Source organism: Phyllostomus hastatus, unplaced genomic scaffold (assembly GCF_019186645.2).
Source record: "Phyllostomus hastatus isolate PE091 unplaced genomic scaffold, TTU_PhHast_1.1 phas_scaffold_385, whole genome shotgun sequence".
NCBI lineage: Eukaryota > Metazoa > Chordata > Mammalia > Chiroptera > Phyllostomidae > Phyllostomus > Phyllostomus hastatus.
The window spans coordinates 13608835-13629086 of NW_025334026.1; the positions used below are offsets into that span (position 1 = coordinate 13608835).

Genomic DNA, 20252 nt, shown 5'->3' on the forward strand with positions numbered 1-20252 from the left:
AATCAAATGGTTATGTTTCAGTACTAAACACAAAAGAAGAATCTGGAGTTCTCTTCCTGAGGTTCAGGGGAACACAGACACTACCAGAGGTACAGAGAAGGGGTGGAGTAAGGCTTGAGAATGGATCTGAATAGCCAGCATTAACTGTGAAGCCTTTATTTTTCAGTAGTCTGTGGGGCTTCATGTCAAATTTACATACAAGGAAGCAGAATATTAGGGGGAAATAACTATGGTGAAAAGAGCAGAAAATTGGAGCCTAGCACACCGATTCAAATCCCAGTCCTATCACTTCCCACTTGGAACCTTAGGCAAGTTGCCTCCACTTACGGAGCATCTGTGATTGGGGAAACAATATTCCAGTGTTTTATCTTAAACAGCTGTTCTCTGGCGAAAGCGCTTTTCTAACTTGAAGTGCTGAACTGGATCTTGATTATTAAAGTGTTATACTACATCCTAATACTTGAGTGCCTTTACAGGATCCCTCTCTCGTCTCACACTCATGTCTCTCCTACCCAGCCACGGAAAGCTGCCCCAGCTGTACTCTAGGCCAAATCCAGGCCATAGCATAGGTGCCCAGGCCCCCCGCCCGTTCCTAAGCAATGGGAGGACCGGAGCTCTAATTGCACCTTTGCCTTTTAACTGAATTACCCAGGGATCTCCCCAGACATCCGTTTCCTCATCCATAAAACAGGGATAAACACAGATAAGTGTGTGTGCACCTGTGGAGGGAGAGAGAGAGCGCGTGTGCGAGCTCTGTACACCACAAGGGATAATAGGCATTAGCTATGTAGAGCGGAGATGGTGAGAACCGAAACCGAGATCGTGAAACTGGTTCCGCAACGCAACCCAGCGGTAGCACAAGCCGAGGCAGGTAAAAGCCGGTGAGGAGGTCTCCCGGCGGCCGGCGTGCGGGGAATGCTGGTCCGCGCGACTGGATTGGGCAAGAGGCCTAGGAGAGGCGGGGCTTCCGGCGGCATCAGCGGCAGTTGTCAAGGGAGACGGCCGTAAGGAGGCGGAAGGAGCGGGCAAATACTCTGTGCCCTGCAGGCACTGGAGCTATGGCGGCCGTGGCGGTGTCTGAACCCGGGTGTCGGAGCAGGTTCTCGTGTCCCGAGGTGCCATCCGCCACCTTCTTCACCGCGCTGCTCTCGTTACTTGTGTCCGGGCCCCGTCTGTTCCTGCTGCAGCCGCCCCTGCCACCCTCCGGCCTCTCGTTAGGGTCTGATTGCCTGCGCAACTGGCAAGGTGAGCAGGGCAAGGCCGGTCCCGCTGTCAACCCTTTTTCTTCGAACTCGCCAGGCTCTGGGCTTCGGCCTCCCAGCACCGCACCATCAGGTCTTACCTCCTGCTACTTCGTTCACATCATTACTCTGACCCCCTCCCCCCCAGGGCCAGCCCCGTATCCCACGTCTTTGTCTTTCCATAGCCCCATCTTCGTCATCACTGAAACCTTTCCCTATCCTAATTTGTTCCCTTTCCTGTTGCCACCGGACTGATGAAGGCCCCTCCATACATTCGCTAGCAAACAGGTTTCTTTCACCCATGCTTGCTCTCCGAGGAGAAGGATTTTTCCTTCTCCCTCTCCCTTGTTATGTAGACGGTTACGTCTACTTTAGGGCTTAACTCCCACTGAAATCTTTTTTTCTCTCGCCTTCATTAAGACTTTAGATGTTTATCTGTGGCTATCCCAATAAGCGGACTGGACACTTAAGGTTTAGAATTTCTTCTGCTTCTTTGTTTGTATTCAGTCCTGACCCAGATTACCAGTTCATGGGGAAAGGGGCACCTTAAATGTTTGGGAGAGGTGTTCGTTTTCTTTAGGGGAGAGAAATTTGCAGAGCAATTAAGTATAAAAATCTCCTAAAATTCCATTTTTTCTGGGGAGGAAAATGGGGAATTTATGACTCTTGCTGTTTTGCAAAACACGCACACATACATTAAACTCATTTAATCCTTGAGATCCCATGAGGTAGGCTTTATTATTGCCCATTATTTAGACGGGACTGAGGCTTAATAAAGAGAATCACGGAGCTATAAAGTCATACAGTTGAGACAGAACCCAGATTATTCTTTTTATTGTGTGACGTTTTGCAACTGGAGATTCTGGATTTATAATCCTCAAATCATGTAGAGTTGCTTCTAGAATCTTCATAGTTGTACTTGGAATTTTAATTTTGGAAGTACTCAACAAATAATGAATTACTCTTCAGATAAGGAAGACAGTTTAACAGAGAGGGCCTGACTGAGGATCCTAGCCTCTCTCCTTGCCCAAATCTAAAACTCCTCCACCCACCCTGGGAGGCAGAGCATGTCATAGACAGATGCAAAATGTCAGCTTAAACCGAGCTCTGCCTTTTTCTTTCATTTACAGCTTCTCTGGGTGTGGGGGTTGTGGGATGTGAGTATTAGACACATAAAAGACCTTTAAAGGCCTCAAGTATAGCCCCATTACTTCACAGTAAGGAAACTGAAGCTAAGAGGGCCCATGACGTGAGGGCTCAGCCCGCCAGTATGTGAGAGATCCAAGACTCCAAGTCTTCAGGCTCCCAAGTCCAATATTGCTGCCACTTCACCAGTCCCCCTCCTTCGGTTTACCGTTTTGGCCTCCAAGGACATAAAAAGTACATAAGAGATGACTGCTTTTAGAAAAATAAAAGTGAAATTCTCTGCTGTCTTACTGCACATAAAGTATTCTACTTATAGGACTGGGTGAGCACTTTCAAGGAAGACTTCTGAGTTTTGTATCTATATTATTAGTGATAATTTATATATTTTTTACAACTAGATTATAGTGATAATCTTTATAGGTGCAAAATAATTTATGGTCCCTTTTTTCTTCCTCTGAACAGCCACTATGGAAGGAGAGGTCAGGATTACAGCCGAGGAGACTGGCACACAGAGTGTTAAGGGACACCCACTCAATCCACCCTGAAGCTGTTACAATTAATTAACCCTCAAACTGCCTGGTGAGATAGGTCAGTATTAAAACCTAAAAAAGGGGCATAAAGCACAAATTACAAATTTGAAGACCATCCCATGCTAAAAAGTGTTCTTTTTTTCCCCACATGGAAATCGGTCACTGATAAGACTTACTCCAGGTGTGGGAAAGAGCAAGGATTTAGATATTCATACCTTTACTTTGAATCTTGGGTTCTACATTGTTGCTTCCCACTGCTTATGTTGGCTTCTGGCTGATTTTAGCTAGCTCTCAGTACTATATTATGGGGCTACTCAGGGTTGTAACCTGTCCTTCCCACCTTGGAGCAACCCACTGTCAGGCCTCTAACCCACCTTCTCTGCAGTTTACAGGCTGGTGACCTACATCTTTGTCTACGAGAATCCAGTGTCCCTGCTCTGCGGTGCTATCATCATCTGGCGCTTTGCTGGCAATTTTGAGAGAACCGTGGGCACTGTCCGCCACTGCTTCTTCACCGTGATCTTCGCCCTCATCTCCGCTATCATCTTCCTGTCGTTTGAGGCTGTGTCATCACTGTCGAAGCTGGGGGAAGTGGAGGATGCCAGAGGTTTCACCCCAGTGGCTTTTGCCATGCTGGGAGTCAGCGCTGTCCGCTCTCGGATGAGGAGGGCCCTGGTGTTTGGCATGGTGGTGCCCTCAATGCTGGTGCCATGGCTCCTGCTGTGTGCATCCTGGCTCATTCCCCAGACCTCCTTTCTCAGTAACGTCTGTGGACTTGGAGTTGGGCTAGCATGTATCCTTTCTAGAAGGGAATTGGAGAATGATGACATCCCAAAGGGTGAACCAAGATACAGGGTCTGGGTAGGGGGTCACATTGAGAGACCCATGGGCTCAGGTGTAGGTAATGTGGGTTCTGGCTTCAGCTTTGAAAACCATGTGGCCTTGGGTGGGTGGCTTCCCTTTTGTGGGTCAGAATTTCCTCATCTGGAAAATACCAACATAGTTATCCTTTCATGCCAGCTTAGTACTACCAGTTAATAAAATATTCTGATTAGATTTTTTTCCCTTGTCAACTAAGGTATAGACGTACATTTGACTAATTATGTTAAGAGTTTTCATTGGAAGAATCTCATTGTGCGGTGGAGAAATTCCATGAAGAAAATAGGAAACGTGGGTTTGTTTATTTTAATTTTTGTTTGGTTTACTCTTTTAGGAAAAAAACCCAACTTTTTGTAATGATAGGCTTTTACTATATGAGTGGTTAAAAACTTAGGGTAAACCTTATATCCCTTATATAAATATTCTGGCAATTAGTGGGAAAAAATCTAAAATACAAAGTAGATTACTTGTTTTAAACATCAAAATTGTAGTGTTGGGTTAGGTAGGTGCATTCCTAAAATCTCTTTTATTTGTGGTTCAATTAGCTAGTAGGGTAGGTAGTGTAAAAGTAAATACACATTGATAATGTAGCTGTAATTTTTAAGTTTTAATTTGATTTTTATTGACTTTAAACCTTTTTCCTAATGAAAATTTAACCCTAAATATTCCCCTGTATGCACTACTTTAGTTACCTCCCACAAATATTCATGTATTGTATTATCATCACTCAGTTAAAAGTATTTTTTAATTTTCCTTAGGATTTCTTCTTTGACCCAGGGGTTATTTATAAGTGAGTTGTTTAATTTCTAAATATTCAGTGATTTCCCAGACTTCTTGTTGTTACTGATTTATAATTTTATTTCATAACGTGGAGAACATCCTTTGTAATATTTCAGTCCTTGTAGATGAGTTCTGGGCCAGCATTCGGTGCGCCTTGGTGAATGTGCTATGTGTATGTGAAAGGAATGTGCATTCTGCAGGTGGTGGGTATATGCCAGTTAAGTCAAGGTGTTAATGTTGTCTAAGCCTTCTGTATCCCTGTAGTTCTCTCGATTACTGAGAGGACTGTTAAAATCTCAAACTAAAATTGTGGATTTGTCTAATTTTTCCTTTCAGTTCTTGTCAGTTTTTGCTTCAGGTATTTTGAAACTCTATTATTGGATGCATACACAGGATTGTTATGTCTCTTAATGAGTTCCCCCTTTATCATTATGAAATTGACCCTTTAATTTCTGTTACTCTTCTTTGTCCCAAAGTCTTTGTTGCCTGATAATAATATAATTATTCCAGTTTTCTGCTTTCTTAAAATAGGAATTTATGTGGTATATATTTTTCCATCCTTTTTAACAAAATGTGTCTTTATATTCAAAACATGTTTCTTACAGATAGCATGTAGTTGGTTCTCCAATCTTTGCCTTTTAAATGGCATGTTTAGCTCATTTACATTTAGTGTAATTATGGATACAGTTGGGGTTAAGTCTACCAGTTTGTTGTTTATTTTCTCTTTGTCCCAGATGTTCTTTTTTTCCCCTCTTCTGCCTTCAGTCACATTTTTTTAGCATTTTATCTTCACTTTTTGATTATTAATCTCTTTGTTTTATTTTTTAGTAGTTGCTTTAGAGTTTTCTTTTTTTTTTTGATGATAGGTTTCTTTTTAAGATTTTATTTGTTTATTCCTAGAGGGGAAGGGAGGGAGATAGACAGAGAGAGAGAGAAACATCAACGTGCAGCTGCTGGGGGCCATGGCCTGCAACCCAGGCATGTACCCTGGCTGGGAATCGAACCTGGGACACTTTGGTTCCCAGTCCTCGCTCAATCCACTGAGCTACGCCAGCCAGGGCTTAGAGTTTTCAATAAGCATTTTTAGTTTATCACATACTCCTTTCAGATAATACAGGGTGGGGCAAAAGTAGGTATACAGTTGTGAGTATACAAAACACAGGCTTTATACTTGTATTATTATTTACTAATTGTGTTATTTTCCATACAGTTAACTATAAGCCTACTTTTCTCCCACCCTGTATATCACTTTGTATATAATGTAAGAATATTATGGTATTATATTTGCTTTCCTTCTTTCTATCCTTTATGTCATTGTCATACATTTTATTTCTATATGTTATAAACCTCATAATACATTGCTGTTATTTTTTTCCTTTTTTTTTAGATTTTATGTATTTATTTTTAGAGAGAAGGGAAAGAAGGAAAAAGGAGAGGGAGAGAAACATTGATGTGCAAGAGACACATCGATTGGTTGCCTTTTGCATGCCCCCAATCAGAGACCTGGCCCGAAACCCAGGCATGTGCCCCGACCAAAACAGTGACCTTTGGGTACACAGGGTGGTTCTCAATCCAGTGAGCCACACTAGCCAGGGCTTATTATTATTTTTAATTTTTTTTTGTTATTGAGAGAGAGAGAGAGAAGGAGAGAGAGAGAGAGAGATCTCTCTAGCTAGGGCTTATTATTTTTAATTTTTTTTTATTGAGAAAGATCGATTTGGTGTTCCACTTATTTATGCACTCATTGGTTGCTTCTTGTAGGTGCCCTGACCAGAGATCAAACCTGCAAACTTGGCATATAGGAACAATGCTCTAACCAACTGAGTTACCTGCCCAGGGCCTATTACTTTTGTTTTAATTTTGTTACTTTTGGTTTAAACAGTTAATTATATTTTTTAAAATAAAAAAGCAATTTTTTGCCCTGGCTGGTGTGGCTCACTGGATTGAGCACCAGCCTGTGGACCAAAGGGTCACAAGTTCGATTCCCAGATCAGGGCAGATTAGAGGGGCTGAAGAAATAGAAAGGGTCAGCACTGGGGAAGGGGAAGTGTTGACACCTATCTACCCTCTCCTTTTGTTGGGTTCTGTTCCCTCTGAGGTACAGGGGATGAAAGCTCAACTCCTGTTTTCCCTTGAGCTTGAAATTCCATCAGAATTTATGGTGGAAAAGACACTAATGCCCCTGTATTACAAATGTGGAAGCCCATATTCTTCTCTGGGGAGTGTTCAGCCCTCCTCTCTTTAGCTGCCTCCAGTTTTGCTTAATATGCCAACCTCAGATGGCTTCACGTACTGCTACTCCCTCGACCTATCAGAGCGAGTAGCACTGAAGCTCGACCAGAAGTTCCCTTTCAGCCTTGTGAGGAGGATTTCGATGCTCAAGTACATCTCAGGCTCTTCAGCTGAAAGAAGGGCAGCCCAGAGTCGGAAGTAAGTTACAGAACCCTTAAATCTTACTCTTAAGGCAACTCCAGGGCCTGTAGAAGGTGTGACTGGTTCAGTATCACGGGGGGGAGAAGTATAGGATGTGGGTGGCTGGGGGCCCAGGAAATCTGTGCACAGGTGTCTTGGAGCACTCTGGATTCTGCCCAACTGCATCTGAAGTCAGGAGCGAGCAGGAATGAGAAAGGGAAGGCATTAGAAGAAACACTTGTGCATAAAGCTCCTTGAGTGACCTGTGGCGGACTAGGAGGGAGTGGCCTACCTAGTGTTATTACCAGCGCTTAGCACTGACACACACTCTGCAGGTCGCACTGGGCTCTAGCGTGACACACTGGTAAGAAGCACGCACAGTTCACACAGCTGACTCGGTGGCTTAGGAGGTAGCACAGCCCAAGACCTGAAAGGTGGGGTTTTCTTGGCCACCCTTCAGGAAAAGGTGATGTTTACTGTTTTCTAATACAGGCTCATTAACTCTCAATGAAAAGTGTTAGGCAAGCCGTCAGAGCTCTTGGAGCCTTGTTCCTTCTTTTTAGAGAGGAGGCCCAAAGAGGACAAGAGTCTTTCTGCATGTAACACAGGCAGGAGAACCAGTCTAGAGCTAGGGTCTCCCGCTTTCAGGTCTTCCTCACTCCCTTTCCACTGTGCCACACGGCCGGCCTCTCCTTCTCTGCTTTCTGTCCACGCTGAGATTTCACACTGTGAGAGGTTTTCTTTCCTTCAACAGCGCCTCTGAAAGGAATGCTAACTCACTGTGAAGGCCAGGTGTCAGTAGCCCTTTTCTGCCCCTAACCCATGTGTGCAGTAAATTTTGCCCTCCATGCCTGCCTGGAAACAGGGTTTGGGTTAAGTTGGAAGCTGCTTTTATTTCAGGAGGTGGAGATTCTCAGCCTTCACCAGCTCAAGGCCTTTTGACCATTTTTAGAAAAAAAAGGTGTTTTATAGCCCTGGCTGGTGTGGCTCAGTAGATTGAGCGCCTGTCTGCGAACCAAAGGGTTGCTGGTTTGATTCCTAGTCAGGACACATGCCTGGGTTGCATGCCAACTCCCCAGTAGGGGGCGCACAAGAGGCAACCACGCCTTGATGTTTCCCTCTCCCCCTTCTTTCCCCCTCTCTACAAATAAATATAAAATATTTTTTAAAGATGTTTTATAATTATTTTTTAATCCTCATCCAAGGACATTTTTTTATTACTTTGAGAAAGAGAGGAAGGGAGAAAGAGAGAGAGAGAGAGAAACATCTGTTGGTTGCCTCCTGTATGCACCCCAACTGGGGATCGAACCTGAAGCCTTTTGGTCTATGGGATGATGCTCCAACCAACTGAGCCGCACAGTCCAGGACCCTTTGACCCTATTTTAAAGGCACGTTTTTGGCAGGGTAGGTTTCAGGGTTCTGCAAACAACAGAAATGCAGATTCACCTACTTTGCTTCAGACAAGTAATTCCTGGGGTCTAAATATGTGGGAGACAGTTTAAATATAGAGTGAAGTGAATTGTGGCTTTTTGACTTTTAATTGTTCTCATGAAATCTTGAGAGGACTTAAGGAGTCCTCAAGTGAGAGTTCCTTCTAAACAGTTGGTGTAGTGGTCACGATCACCCAGCCTTAACACCCCCGGGTGGGTGGGTGCTCACTCTCCAAGGCAGCCCCTGATGAGGAAGTTCTTCCACACTGAATTGCAGTCACCTCTCCGTAACTGTGACTCATTGGTGCCGGGGTGATCCCGCTTTACCATGACATGCAGATCTGAGTGGGGCGACGTAACTTTTTCAGTTCCTCCCATGTTCCTCACAGTGTTTGGCCCCTCATTGGCCTGGCCTGGCCTGCCACTGGCACCCAGAACACAGTGCGGCGTCAGATGGCCTGATGGTGGCATGTGGGCAACATTGCAGCACGTGCATTTGGGCAGCTTGGCCTCCCTGGAGGCTCTTGTCGAGCTTCTGGTAGGCCCAGGTCTCTGCAGTTTAAAATATCCCAGGAGAAGTGCCGTTAAGTGTCCCATGTCTGTACTTACTCATACATTTGATTTCTACGGTCAGGCTTCTAATTCAAATGTACACAGGTTCAGTCCAGTCACCTAACAGACATCAGCGGTGTTGGCGTTCATTCTCTACATTTGGAACTCTGCACAAAAGTTCAGAGGATAAAATCCTTAGGCCGTGTCCCCATTCATGGTCCCACCCACTCGTGTCTATGGCGGGGCTTTAACCTCAGCACAGACCATTCCCCACTGCCACCACTTCAATCTCTGCCAGCCTGGACTTTCAGCTGCAAGGGTTTGTTTCTGAAATCACGGGTAGGAAACACAACAGCCCAGGCCCGGGCCCAAGCCTGGTGTTACCCCGTCAGAGCCGTCCCGCCCTCTTTCCACAGGCATGGACCCACTCTTTGTGGGCAGAATCGCTCAGCCAGCCCCTGACCACTGTGACCTAGTCCCCATCTTCACATCCGGGTTGCACACTACCGACTAGGTTACACTCAGGTGGTCTCAGCACAAGCCCGATATCCCTTCCTCCTGCTGGCTCTGTGTTCTGTTTGGTTGAGTTTAACTTTTCTCCCTGCCTGGTATGTAGAGTAAATGTCCACAGCATGTTGTAATAGTAAGCAGTGTAGTGTCTCCAACCTTTTCTCACGTGGAATGACAGCTGGGGATGCTCTGTGCCTTGGCTTTCCTAGCTGAATGACTGTTTTCTCTCTCTTTGCATTCCAGGCTGAACCCTGTGCCCGGCTCCTACCCCACACAGAGCAGCCACTCTCACCTGTCCCCGAGCCACCCTGTTGCTCACATGCAGCACGCCAGCGGCCAAAAGCTAGCCTCCTGGCCAGCTTGTGCTCCCGGTTCTGGGCACATGCCCAGCCTGCCTCCCTACCAGCCTGCCTCTGGCCTGTGTTATGTGCAGAACCATTTTGGCACAACCCCTAACTCCTCCGGAGTCTGTCTGGGTTCCACAGGGGCCTCTTTAGGGGTCCAGCCCCCTGCCTCTCTCAACTGCCCCGGAACCGTGTGTTCTGGGGTCCTGCCCACGCCAGTGACTGCAGCCTCCAAGGAGGGCTCAAGGGCCCTGATCCCCTGATGGGAAACTTCCAGGGAGGTTATCCTTACATCTCAGCCTTCCAAAGAAGGTCCTTTTGAGCTAAGGTTTCTTGACAAAAAAAATTATTTATTGAACACCTCTATGCGCCAGGCTCTGTGTTAAGTACTTTGATGTATGTCTTTATTTCATCCTCACGACAACATTGTGAAGTACGGTGTATTGTCCCCAGTTTATACCTGCACTAGCGAGGCTGTGATTACATGAAGGCACCTAGCTCTGTATGGCACAGCTGGGCTTCTTGGCTCCAGGCCCAGGGCTCCTCCCACCTGCTGTCCTGCCTCCCAAAGAACACCTGGTTGTCAGTGGCTCTCAACTAGTTCTAGCTCTGCATTTTCTTCCTGTCACTGTGTATAGTGCTCTTGATTGTATGGTGTCTGTGTGCATCTGCCCGTCTGGAGCTCCGGCCCCCCAGGTGTGCTCGGCAGTCCCCAGGCCTGGGTAGTGTTCCTCCCCTGCCGTGACTGCCCACTCCCCACCCCTTAAGACTTCTGCCCCGGAGTGGTGAGAAGGACCAGTGTAAACCGCGGCCGCATGCTGGTGGTTCTATAATGTTGATTACCTTTGTATAAAGAAACAACCTCTAACCTGCTGTTGTCTGTGGTCTCTTTGTGGTCTGGCTGTGGCAGGTAGAGCAGGGTTTGGGCAGGGGTGAGACAGGGCCTGCCTGTAAAGAGGAGAGAGAGAGTGGGCGTCAGCTCAGGCAAACGTCATCCACCCAATGGACATCTGACACGGGGAATGAGTTGCAAAGGTGCTGGGAGAGTTGAAAGGGCAAATGGGAAAGTTTGACAACAGGGAGACGGGCAAAGCTGGAAGCCACTATTGCATTTAGGGAGGAGCGGGTGTTACCAGAGCTCCAAGTGGAATCGGTGCGAGAAGGGCTGCCTGGCAAGACCTTATGCCAAAGAGTGAGAGCAGGCCCTGGCAGTGATGGCATCTGAAGCAAGAGCAGGGTCCAGGGGGAAGAGCCCTAGTTCCTCTGCTTGTCACCTAACATTAGGGTGTCCTGTGGGCCAAATTAACCAGGAGCCTTTTGGCAAGTGAGCCCAGGAAATGTAGTTTGGGGTGGGGGTGACTCCTCTGAGGCAGGACAGGACAGGACAGGAATGTGAGTCAATAGGCACTTGACCAGCCTGAGCAGAGCTCCTGGCTCCTAGCAAGCCATCAGCTGGAGCTCCTTGCAGTGGCATCCCACTGAGAAAGCATGCCAAGTTGCAGGTGTTTTCACGGTATTGAAACACATGACATTTGCTAATTCTGGGAGCCAGAAGGCCTCCCCTGGGCTGGCTCTTTGACAGGTGCCAGGTATTAGAGGTGGATAAGACACATACAGATCCACCCGGCCCAGACGAGGGCAGGCAGTGACAGGCTCCTGGGTGGCCCACACCAGACAAGAGGGTGGAGGATGAAGCCGAGAGGGCGATGCCACAGCTGGATTGTGGAGTAGGATAGCCAGCTGAGGAGTGAGGTGCCCAGACTACAGCTGGGGTTTGCCTGTAGTCACAGGTCTAGCAGGGCTGGGCCCGGGGCCTCTGTCTCCAGCTACACCTGGCACCTTTCCCATAGTGTCACTGGATGAACACAGGCTGCTGTGTCTGTTAGGCATTCTCCCTCTGCTCCAGTCTCAGGTCTGTACCCAGAAGCAGATGAGAGGGTCACCTGCTCCCAGTGTGGCCAGGTGTCATCCTTTGGGTCTGACCTTTGTGGACTGTGGTGCTATGGAAGCCGAGGGCCTTGGAGATGGTCTGGCTGGAGGGCCCTCTCAAGTCCCCAGATAGCAGACCTGTGAGGGTCCTCAGAGGTCGTTCAGTCCACCCATCTCCTCCGCTCCTGGTTTTACTAATGGGGTTCCAGGGAGGCAGGATGGGGCTGGTGGAGCAGCCAGCAGCAGCCCCTGACTGACGTGGGCCCCTACTGCAACTGCCTCTCTGAGACTGGCTCTGCTTAGTGTGGATGGAAAAGGGCCACAGACTAAACCTGACCGGCTCAGGGGAGGCCTGCGTGGTGGCCTTATCAACTCAGAGACCTAAAGTGACCACAAATGAAATGAAAACTTACTAACCAAAAGCAGTTTATGGCAAGTAGTCATGGCCTACGCTAGAATCTACCCTGACCAAAGTTAATCTTTTCCTTAATTAAGCCTGTCTATTGTCTTTTCGCATGTGTGATAACATACCTTTGGCATGTCCAAGTAATTTCTTTTTGCTGGACCCCTGAAAACACAGACACCACACCAGGGCGCCAAGGTGGAGACCACAGACCCCCTCACTGTTACTGAGTTGTTGACCATTGACTGTCCTGCACCCACCCATGTAAAAGAAGTGTCTATCATTTACTTTTTACCTAACCCCAGAAGTTTCCTTGCTTTGCTTTCTCCCATCTCCCTAATCTAGCACCAGTGGATTTCACATAACCCATTTAATGTCTTCTCTCTTTTTTTCCAATTAAGTGTATTTTATTGACTAGGTTATTACAGCTGTCCCAATTTTTCTCCCTTTGCCCTCTCTTCCCAGTAGTCCCTCTTCCATCCAGCAATCCGCCCCCCACCCACTTATTTCATGCCCATGGCTTGTACATATAAGTTCTTTGGCTTCTCATTTCCTATACTATTCTTAACATCTCCATGTCTATTTTGTTGCTTTTTAATCCCTACACCTTTTCCCACATCCTCCCCCCACCCCCTCCCCACTGATAACCCTCCAAATGATCTCCATACCTATGATTCTGTTCCTGTTCTGGTTGTTTAGTTTTCTTCTGTTTGTTTGTTTGTTTGTTTGTTTGTTTGTTTTGATTCAGTTGTTGATAGTTGTGAATTTGTTGCCTTTTTAATGTTCACAGTTTGATCTTTTTCTTAAATAAGTTCTTTTAACATTTCATGTAATAGCTTGGTAATAATGAACTCCTTTTGTTTTACCTTGTCTGGGAAGTGCTTTATCTGTCCTTCCATTCTAGATGATAGCTTTACTGGCTAGAGTAATCTAGGTTGTATGTACTTGCTTTTCATCACTTTGAATATTTCTTGCCAGTCTCATCTTGTCTGCAAAGTTTCTTTTGAGAAATCAGCTGATAAATTTATGGGAACTCCTTTGTAGTTAACTTTCTGCTTTTCTCGCTGCTTTTAATAGTTTCTCCTTATGTTTAACCTTTGGCATTTTAATTATAACGTGTCTTAGTGTGGTCCTCTTTGAGTCCAACTTGTCTGGGACTCTGTGTTTCCTGGACTTGTATGTCTTATTTCCTTCGCCAAATTAGGGAAGTTTTAATTTCATTATTTTTTCAAATAAGTTTTCAATTTCTTGCTCTTCCTCTTCTCCTTCTGGCACCCCTATGATTCAGATGTTGGCACTTTTGGAGATATCTGAGAGTCTTGTACTATCCTCACTTTTTTAAATTCTTGTTTCTTCTTTCTTTTCTGGTTGAATATTTATTTCTTCCTTATATGCCAAATCATTGATTTGAATCCTAGTTTCCATCCCTTCACTGATGTTTCCCTGTACATTTTTTTATTTTCACTTAGTGTAACCTTCATTTTTTCCTTCATGTTGTTGCCGTACTCAATGAGTTCTTTGAGCATCCTGATCACTGGTGTTTGAACTCCACATCTGATAGGTTGGCTATCTCTGTTTCGTTTAGTTATTTTCTGGCATTTTGTTCTGTTCTTTCATTTGGCCCATATTTATTTGTCTCCTCAATGTGGCAGCCTCCCTGTGTTTGTTTCTGTGTATTATGTAGAGTTGCTTTGGCTTCCTGTAAAGGGCACCTGTCAATTGTATGGGGTGGAGCCTTAGGTAATCACTAGAGTGGGGCAATCCACTTAACTGCTTAGTGGCTCTGTTGGTGGGGAGGGCTCGGAGAGGGGACTGTGCCACACTGCCTGGCTTCTGGGGTTTGCTTGGCATTCACCCCATTTCCATTCACTTTACCCCCTTCCTATATGCGACTGGCACCCTTCCAGCTGTTGCCCAGGTGTTGAATCCCAAAGTGGGTGGGTTTGCATATGTTTTAAGACTGTGTAGGCCCTTTATGTGAAGTTTCCTGAAAATATGGCAATTTCTTCTGCCACCCCAATTCCCACTGGTTTACAGCCAGAAGTTATGGGGATTTATCTTCCTCACATTGGAACCCTGGACTGTGCAGTCCGGCCTGAGGCTGGGATCCCTTGCTCCCAAGGAATCACTCCCAATTTTTATTTACCACATGTGAATATAGGATCGCCTGTGCCTGTTCTGCCGCTGCCACCACCTCTCTGGGCCACATCGCATCTCCTCACTTCTCCGCCCCATCTCTGTGTCTTCACCTCTCCTCTGCATGTGGATGGTTGTGGCTTCTTTAAATATCTGGTTGTCAGACTTCCATTCAATTTTCTGACAGTTCTGGGTGTTATTTGTTTTGCAGTTTAGTGTAATTCTTTTTTTTTTAAGATTTTATTTGTTTATTTTTAGAGAGGGGAAGGGATGGAGAAGGAGAGGCAGAGAAATATCAATGTGTGGTTGCCTCTTGAATGCCCTCTACTGGGCACTTGGCCTATAACCGAGGCATGTGCCCTGACTGGGAATAGAATCCATGACCTTTTAGATTGCAGTCCTTTGCTCAATCCACTGAGCCGCACCAGCCAGGGCTAGTTGTAATTCTTTTTGTAGTTGTGTGAGGAGGCGAAGTGTGACTACCTATGCCTCCATCGTGACCAGAAGTCTTCATCCCACCTCTTCTCTTTTGGTTGTAATGTATAAAGCAGGTGCAGAACTGCCTTTCTCAGGAGCATTTTCTCAATCTGTTGAGGTTTTGCTTCCCAGCAATTGTCTGTTTGACTCAAATAAACTCATAAAAAATTCTTACAGGTTTGGACGTTTCTTACATTGACATTAGTCTTTTTGTTCCCTTGGACTTCCATTGGTCTGGCCTCAGAAAACAGCAAGAAGCCTGGACCAAAGTCGAAAAGGGCCATTTCTCCCCCCGACCCCATATACATTTTAGAGGACCTGGAAGGGATCCAAAGTCCCTTCCCCTTTTGCCTATTAAATCATCTGCTAGTGTGTCCCATGTCCGAAAACATCGAGTATCTGCCAGTCCTCAGGCTGTGGCTAGAGACTGAAATGAAGCTACAAATCCACCCAGACTGGTGAGTGCAGAGAACCACCAACATGAAGCTGCCACTCAATATTTGTTGAATGAATCAATGAGCAGGTGGTCCCTGCCTTTGGGGATTTCAGGCTGGGGGTTGAGGGGAAGGAATGGACAAAAAGAGAATTATAAGTCAACAACACTTTTCAGGTGCTCAGAAGCCCCCCAGACCAGCCTGGAGAACTGGGGTGCAGCGGATCAGATACTGAGCACATACCCTTCCATGGAGAGAGAGTAGGCTTTGGATGGAGGGAAGCAGGACAGCACCAACCATGTCCCCTGGCTGTTGTTAGGAGAATGAAGAATATAAAGAAAAGCCATTGTTCCCTGCACTCCAAAAACCTCTCTGTTATCCCCAGGCAAGACAGGACCCACTGCTGCCAGAGAAGCTTCCAGACTTTGTCCAGTTACCTCTCTTTATCAGCAGGAGGCAGCAGAGAAGCAGAATCACACCATTGCAGCCTTTAAAAACCTAACCTGGGGCAAACTGTGAGTACGGGGGCGAGGGGGGGGGGGGAGCTGGCTCCTGTCCTGGAGGAACTTACTGATCAGATTTGTAGATAACTACAGCACAAGAGCTGTGGAAGGCAGGTAATGAGCAGTTCTGTGAGGCTTCATTCCTTCAAGCACCTGTCCTTCCCCCACCCTCCTCCCTCCCCCTCCTCCTCCTCTTTTCTTTTCCTTCCTTCCTCCCTCCCTTCCTCCCTCCCTTCCTTCCTTCCTTCCTTCCTTCCTTCCTTCCTTCCTTCCTCTTTCTTTCTTTCTTTCTTTCTTTCTTTCTTTCTTTCTTTCTTTCTTTCTCTTTTTCTCTCCTTCTTTCCTTCTTTTCTTTCTTTCTCATTTTGTGAGCAACTGCTGAGTTCCAGGCCTGTGGTAGGCTCTAGGGACATGAACTTGGAAAAGAACCAGACCTGCCTTGGATGTACTCATAGTTCATTCAGGGAGACATGCCATGTGGAGTGAGATTGAGAGGAACCCACCTGGGAGGGTCAGAGAAGAGCCTTCTGGGAGGAGAAGAGTTAACCGGGCAAGGGAGGGACCAGGGAGATAGAGGCTGACAGTGTGAGCAAAGACAGGAAGGTATGGGTCCGGTAGGTGGGGCAGAGGATTGGAGCACAGAGGCTAAGAGGGCAGACAGGAAATTGATAGTTGCAGTAGTGTAACCGAGCAAACCAGGGCTCATGCATGTGGTGCCTTGGTGCATGACCCAACAATTAGTGTTGAGGGAAACAGATTTTTATTTACAGGATTCCAACCTCTGGGTGGGAGGGGCTGGCAGCACCCCTGCTCGGAGCCCTGTTCTCCCATGAGACCCAGCACTTCCCCCGCTCCCCACCAGGCTATAAGCCCAAAACATGCCCAAATATTCCTCATGCCCTTATCTGTTCTTAAGCCACTGTGCAGTTTCCCATTCCCTCTGGAAGGCACACTTGTGGGTTTCAGCATCGCCATCCTGTCACAGCAGCTCTCCCCTTCAGCATCTGGGTACGTTGTCCTCAGCCTCCATGTAGTAGTCCAGAAAAACAGGTGCTATGTTACACTGGATCATAGTGGAGTCCAGGAATGCACACATGCCAAGAGAGTAGCTTCTCTGTACATCCTTTAGGGACGCAAAAGTCTGTAGTCTCAGCATTCCTGGTCACTGTTCAGCATTCCAGGCATCTCCCATGAATCTGTGCTTGGTTAGGCAGGTTCCCACATGTATGTGATTAAGGCTCACAACTACATATATTCATACCTATCCACACACAAAATCATGCATAAGCTGACCTGAGCACAAGTACATGTTGTACCTACATGCATGTATACATGTCACTTCACAGAGCAAAATGAGCACTTGGGTGGTGACCACCTAACCCCGCCCTCTCCTGCCACCTTGCCCAATGCAATCTAGCCTACTTCCCCAATCCCATTCCCCACCATCCTTCTGCCTTTACACAAACCCACCATGCTGCTAGTGCTGTGTGAAATAACCAGGCAGCTGGCAGGAAGCCTCTGGAAACGCTCACTTCAGGAGCAAGGGTGACCATTTGTGGCCCATGATGAACAAGGTAACAGGAAAGCCCTTGGAGCCTGAACTTCCTGTTCCAATTGCCCATCTCACTCTGCCTGGAATTGCACCATCAGAGAGCCACTGCTCTGAATAAGGCTCATCAAACTTTGAGAGGACACTGGAAAAGATCCTGAGTCCAGCCCTCACACTGCACTCAGGATTGTGAGGCCCAGAGAGGGGAGTTATTAGCTAAGGACACAGTGAATCTGTGACAGAGCCAGCACAGAACCCAGGTCTTCTGTTTTGTCTTTGCCCCACTGTTTTGGCCCTTGGGTAGAGAAGTGAGGTGGACAGCTGGGACCACAAGCAGGTAGGGGCTCTGATCTGGCCCAGCTGAGCCTGCTTGGGTATGCTAACTCAGGAGCTTAGGCACAGAGTCTGGGGCCCCAGTGCTCATGAACTACCCTGAGGCCCTCTTCCATCAGAATCTTCTACAGAGAAAGGTGGCATTGGCATGTGGGAGCACTCCAAACCCTGCCAGGATGGCTGAGAACTCTGGAAGAGAGATCAGGAGCTTGAGTAAGAGCAGGTGAGACCTCTCTCCCACCAGGTGGGGCCAGGTCCTGGAGGCAGACACACAGGACCAACCCCAGGGAGCTCCCAGGGCAGAGGAGAGCAGAGAGGAACCCACCTCCCAAGGCTGGATGGGATGGACCTCTACCCCTCCCACAATCCCATCCCCAACTTTAGTCCCCCTTGCAGGCACTAGCCCTTCTCCACTCACCCTCTTAAAGGGAGATTTCAGGGGACACTTTAAGGACAGAGGAGAAAGGCTCTCTATGAAACCCAACCCTACTCCTTACCCCAGGCAGGGACATACCCCTTGTACTATTGGCAGAGCCAGGCTTTACCCAGGAAGAAGCAGATCAGGGTGAGGAGGAAAGCCAGGGTGTGCGCACAGAGCACCTGCACACGGCAGCCGCAGCAGCAGACCCACTGCCTGGGCCGCAGCACGGAGGGAAGCTTGCAGCTTGGGGAGCAATCAGTGGCTCCTCAGAGGCCCACATTCCAGCCCCTGCCTTGTCGGTGCAGCAGCCTCCTGGCCCCAACTTTGGGCATCTCCAGGCCCTTCCAAGACACCCTCTACCCTTTTGTCAGTGTCGTGGGTTGAATTGTGTGCCCCCCCCCAAATGTTGAAGTCCTGATCCCGGTGCCTATGAATGTGACCTCACTGGGAAATAAAGTCTTTACTGAGTAATTCAGTTTCTGAATTACTGTAATTACCAGGTCATACTGGATTAGGGTGGGTCCTAACTCCAACAACTAGTGTCCTTCCAAGGCCATGTGGAGACACAGGGAGACAGGGAAGATGGCCATGTGAAGACGGAAGCAGAGGTTGAAGGAATGGGTCAACAGGTCAGAGGTGGGTCTTTACATTGCCAGGAGACACCAGGAGCTGGGAAGGAGAAAGGATTCTTTGCTCTCTGAGGATTCCTCGGAAGAAGCACAACTTGTTGATACTTTGCTTTTGACGTTCTGGCCTCCAGAACAGTGAGAGAATACATTTCTATTGTTTTAAGCCACCTACTTTCTGGTGCTTTGTTACAGCAGCCCTAGGAAACGAATACAGGCCAGTTCAGCTCCCCGAGTGGCTACATTCGGCACATGGCCCTTCTGCTTGGAACCTCTGGGAGCCCCCACGGCCAGCCACACCTGGCGCTCAAGGCCACCCCACCACTACATCCTCACTGCTGCTCTCTCACTTCCCCCCTCACCATCTCTCCACTGGCAACTTTGCTGGCTCCTTAGCATCCTGTTCTCATTCAGTGGGAGGCAAAAGGGGAAGAGAGTGGGAGAAAAATGAAATTTTGCACCTAGGTGACTGGAGTCCCTGCCGGAAATAAGAAGGCTGAAAGAGGGAGGTGGTCTACAGGCCTGGGCATGGGTGGGTGGGGGGCTGTGTCATTTAGGGCAGTTCAGTTTTGTGCAGTCAGAGGTGGTATTCTTCATCAAGAAGAATAGTGCTAGAATCCAGACTGGAGAATACATGAGGTCTGTCCAGAAAAATTCCAACCATTGTTAATATAAGAACAGTTTGTGTGACACTGATGTAACCTGGAAGCCAAGGAGAGTGGACTAGAATGCACATGCATGAATAATGATGACTTCACTGTACTAGTCACTAGGGGCAGTAGGTGCCACTGAGTGAACATGTGTACTGTGTGGCCGTTGCATTCAAAATGATTGAGCAAGCAGAGTAACAAGGCTGCATCAAATTTTGCATTAAGCTTCAACATTCCTCTGTGGAAACTATTGGGATGATTCAGAAGGCTGCAGCTATGGGCAACTGGTGATTGGTAGCTTCATCATGACAATGTGCCCACTCATACATCACATTTTGTTACAGAACAGACCTGGGGGCGGTGAATGATATACTATTACCGACTGGACCCACCCTTGTGCTCCAGGGGTCCCCCACCCCGTACTAGGTTCACCTTGCCTGCCACCAGGGAAAGACGTCTCTCATTGCCAGAGATTGGTGAAAAGGAAAGGGATTATTTATTTAAGGAGTTATACAAACTTAAGAGCAATGACTTAATGTCTTTGTTGAGGTCCCAAAGTCCTTTAGAATACCCACAAATGCACAGTCCTTCCTTCTCCCTCTGCCCAGTATGGGGTACCGTATCTCAGAAAAAGAAATAGAAATCTGTGGTTCTTCTCTGTCCAAGCTGTGTGGTCCTAAAAAGACTCCACATGGCTGCTACACCTGGGTTTAAATCCCAGCACCAATCTTCCTCTGCCACACCATTTCTAATTCCTCCCATAATTGGCCACAGCTGCCAGCATTCCCATATTTTTCCAGCTTTACTGGGCTGCCATAGTAAGTCTGGGAAGGTGTGGCCCTGTGGTGTGGAGCCAATCATCTCCAAGCTCTTACGCAGGCTCTGTGACCAGGGGAGTAGCTGCCCAGTTACATCATGGGTTGAAGTCACTCCCATCCTCCTGGCTCAAAGCATGGCCACAGCTGTT

General features: G+C 47.3%; 1 protein-coding gene across 2 annotated transcripts; it reads left to right on the forward strand.

Moving 5' to 3' along the window:
• The first annotated feature begins 990 nt into the window (after positions 1 to 990).
• On the forward strand, positions 991 to 12744 carry RHBDD2 (rhomboid domain containing 2). Of its 2 annotated transcripts, XM_045819482.1 has the most exons (5): positions 1108 to 1245; positions 2850 to 2975; positions 3303 to 3710; positions 6856 to 7006; positions 9724 to 12744. In XM_045819482.1, exons 3-5 carry the CDS (start codon positions 3548 to 3550, stop codon positions 10085 to 10087), a joined length of 678 nt encoding a protein of 225 aa, XP_045675438.1. In that variant the 5' UTR covers positions 1108 to 1245; positions 2850 to 2975; positions 3303 to 3547; the 3' UTR covers positions 10088 to 12744. The 2 variants fall into 2 exon arrangements, with proteins under 2 accessions (XP_045675437.1, XP_045675438.1); XM_045819481.1 differs by lacking the exon at positions 2850 to 2975 and having other exon boundaries at positions 991 to 1245; positions 9724 to 12741.
• Positions 12745 to 20252: the final 7508 nt, after the last annotated feature.

What these genes read in the sequence shown, in the direction of transcription:
- RHBDD2 (XM_045819481.1), top strand. Translation starts at nt 1,059, where the DNA reads ATGGCGGCCGTGGCGGTGTCTGAACCCGGGTGTCGGAGCAGGTTCTCG. An exon ending in TTGCCTGCGCAACTGGCAAG is followed by an intron (nt 1,246 to 3,302) that starts GTGAGCAGGGCA and finishes CCTTCTCTGCAG; the next exon opens with TTTACAGGCTGGTGACCTAC. An exon ending in ACTTGGAGTTGGGCTAGCAT is followed by an intron (nt 3,711 to 6,855) that starts GTATCCTTTCTA and finishes TGCCAACCTCAG; the next exon opens with ATGGCTTCACGTACTGCTAC.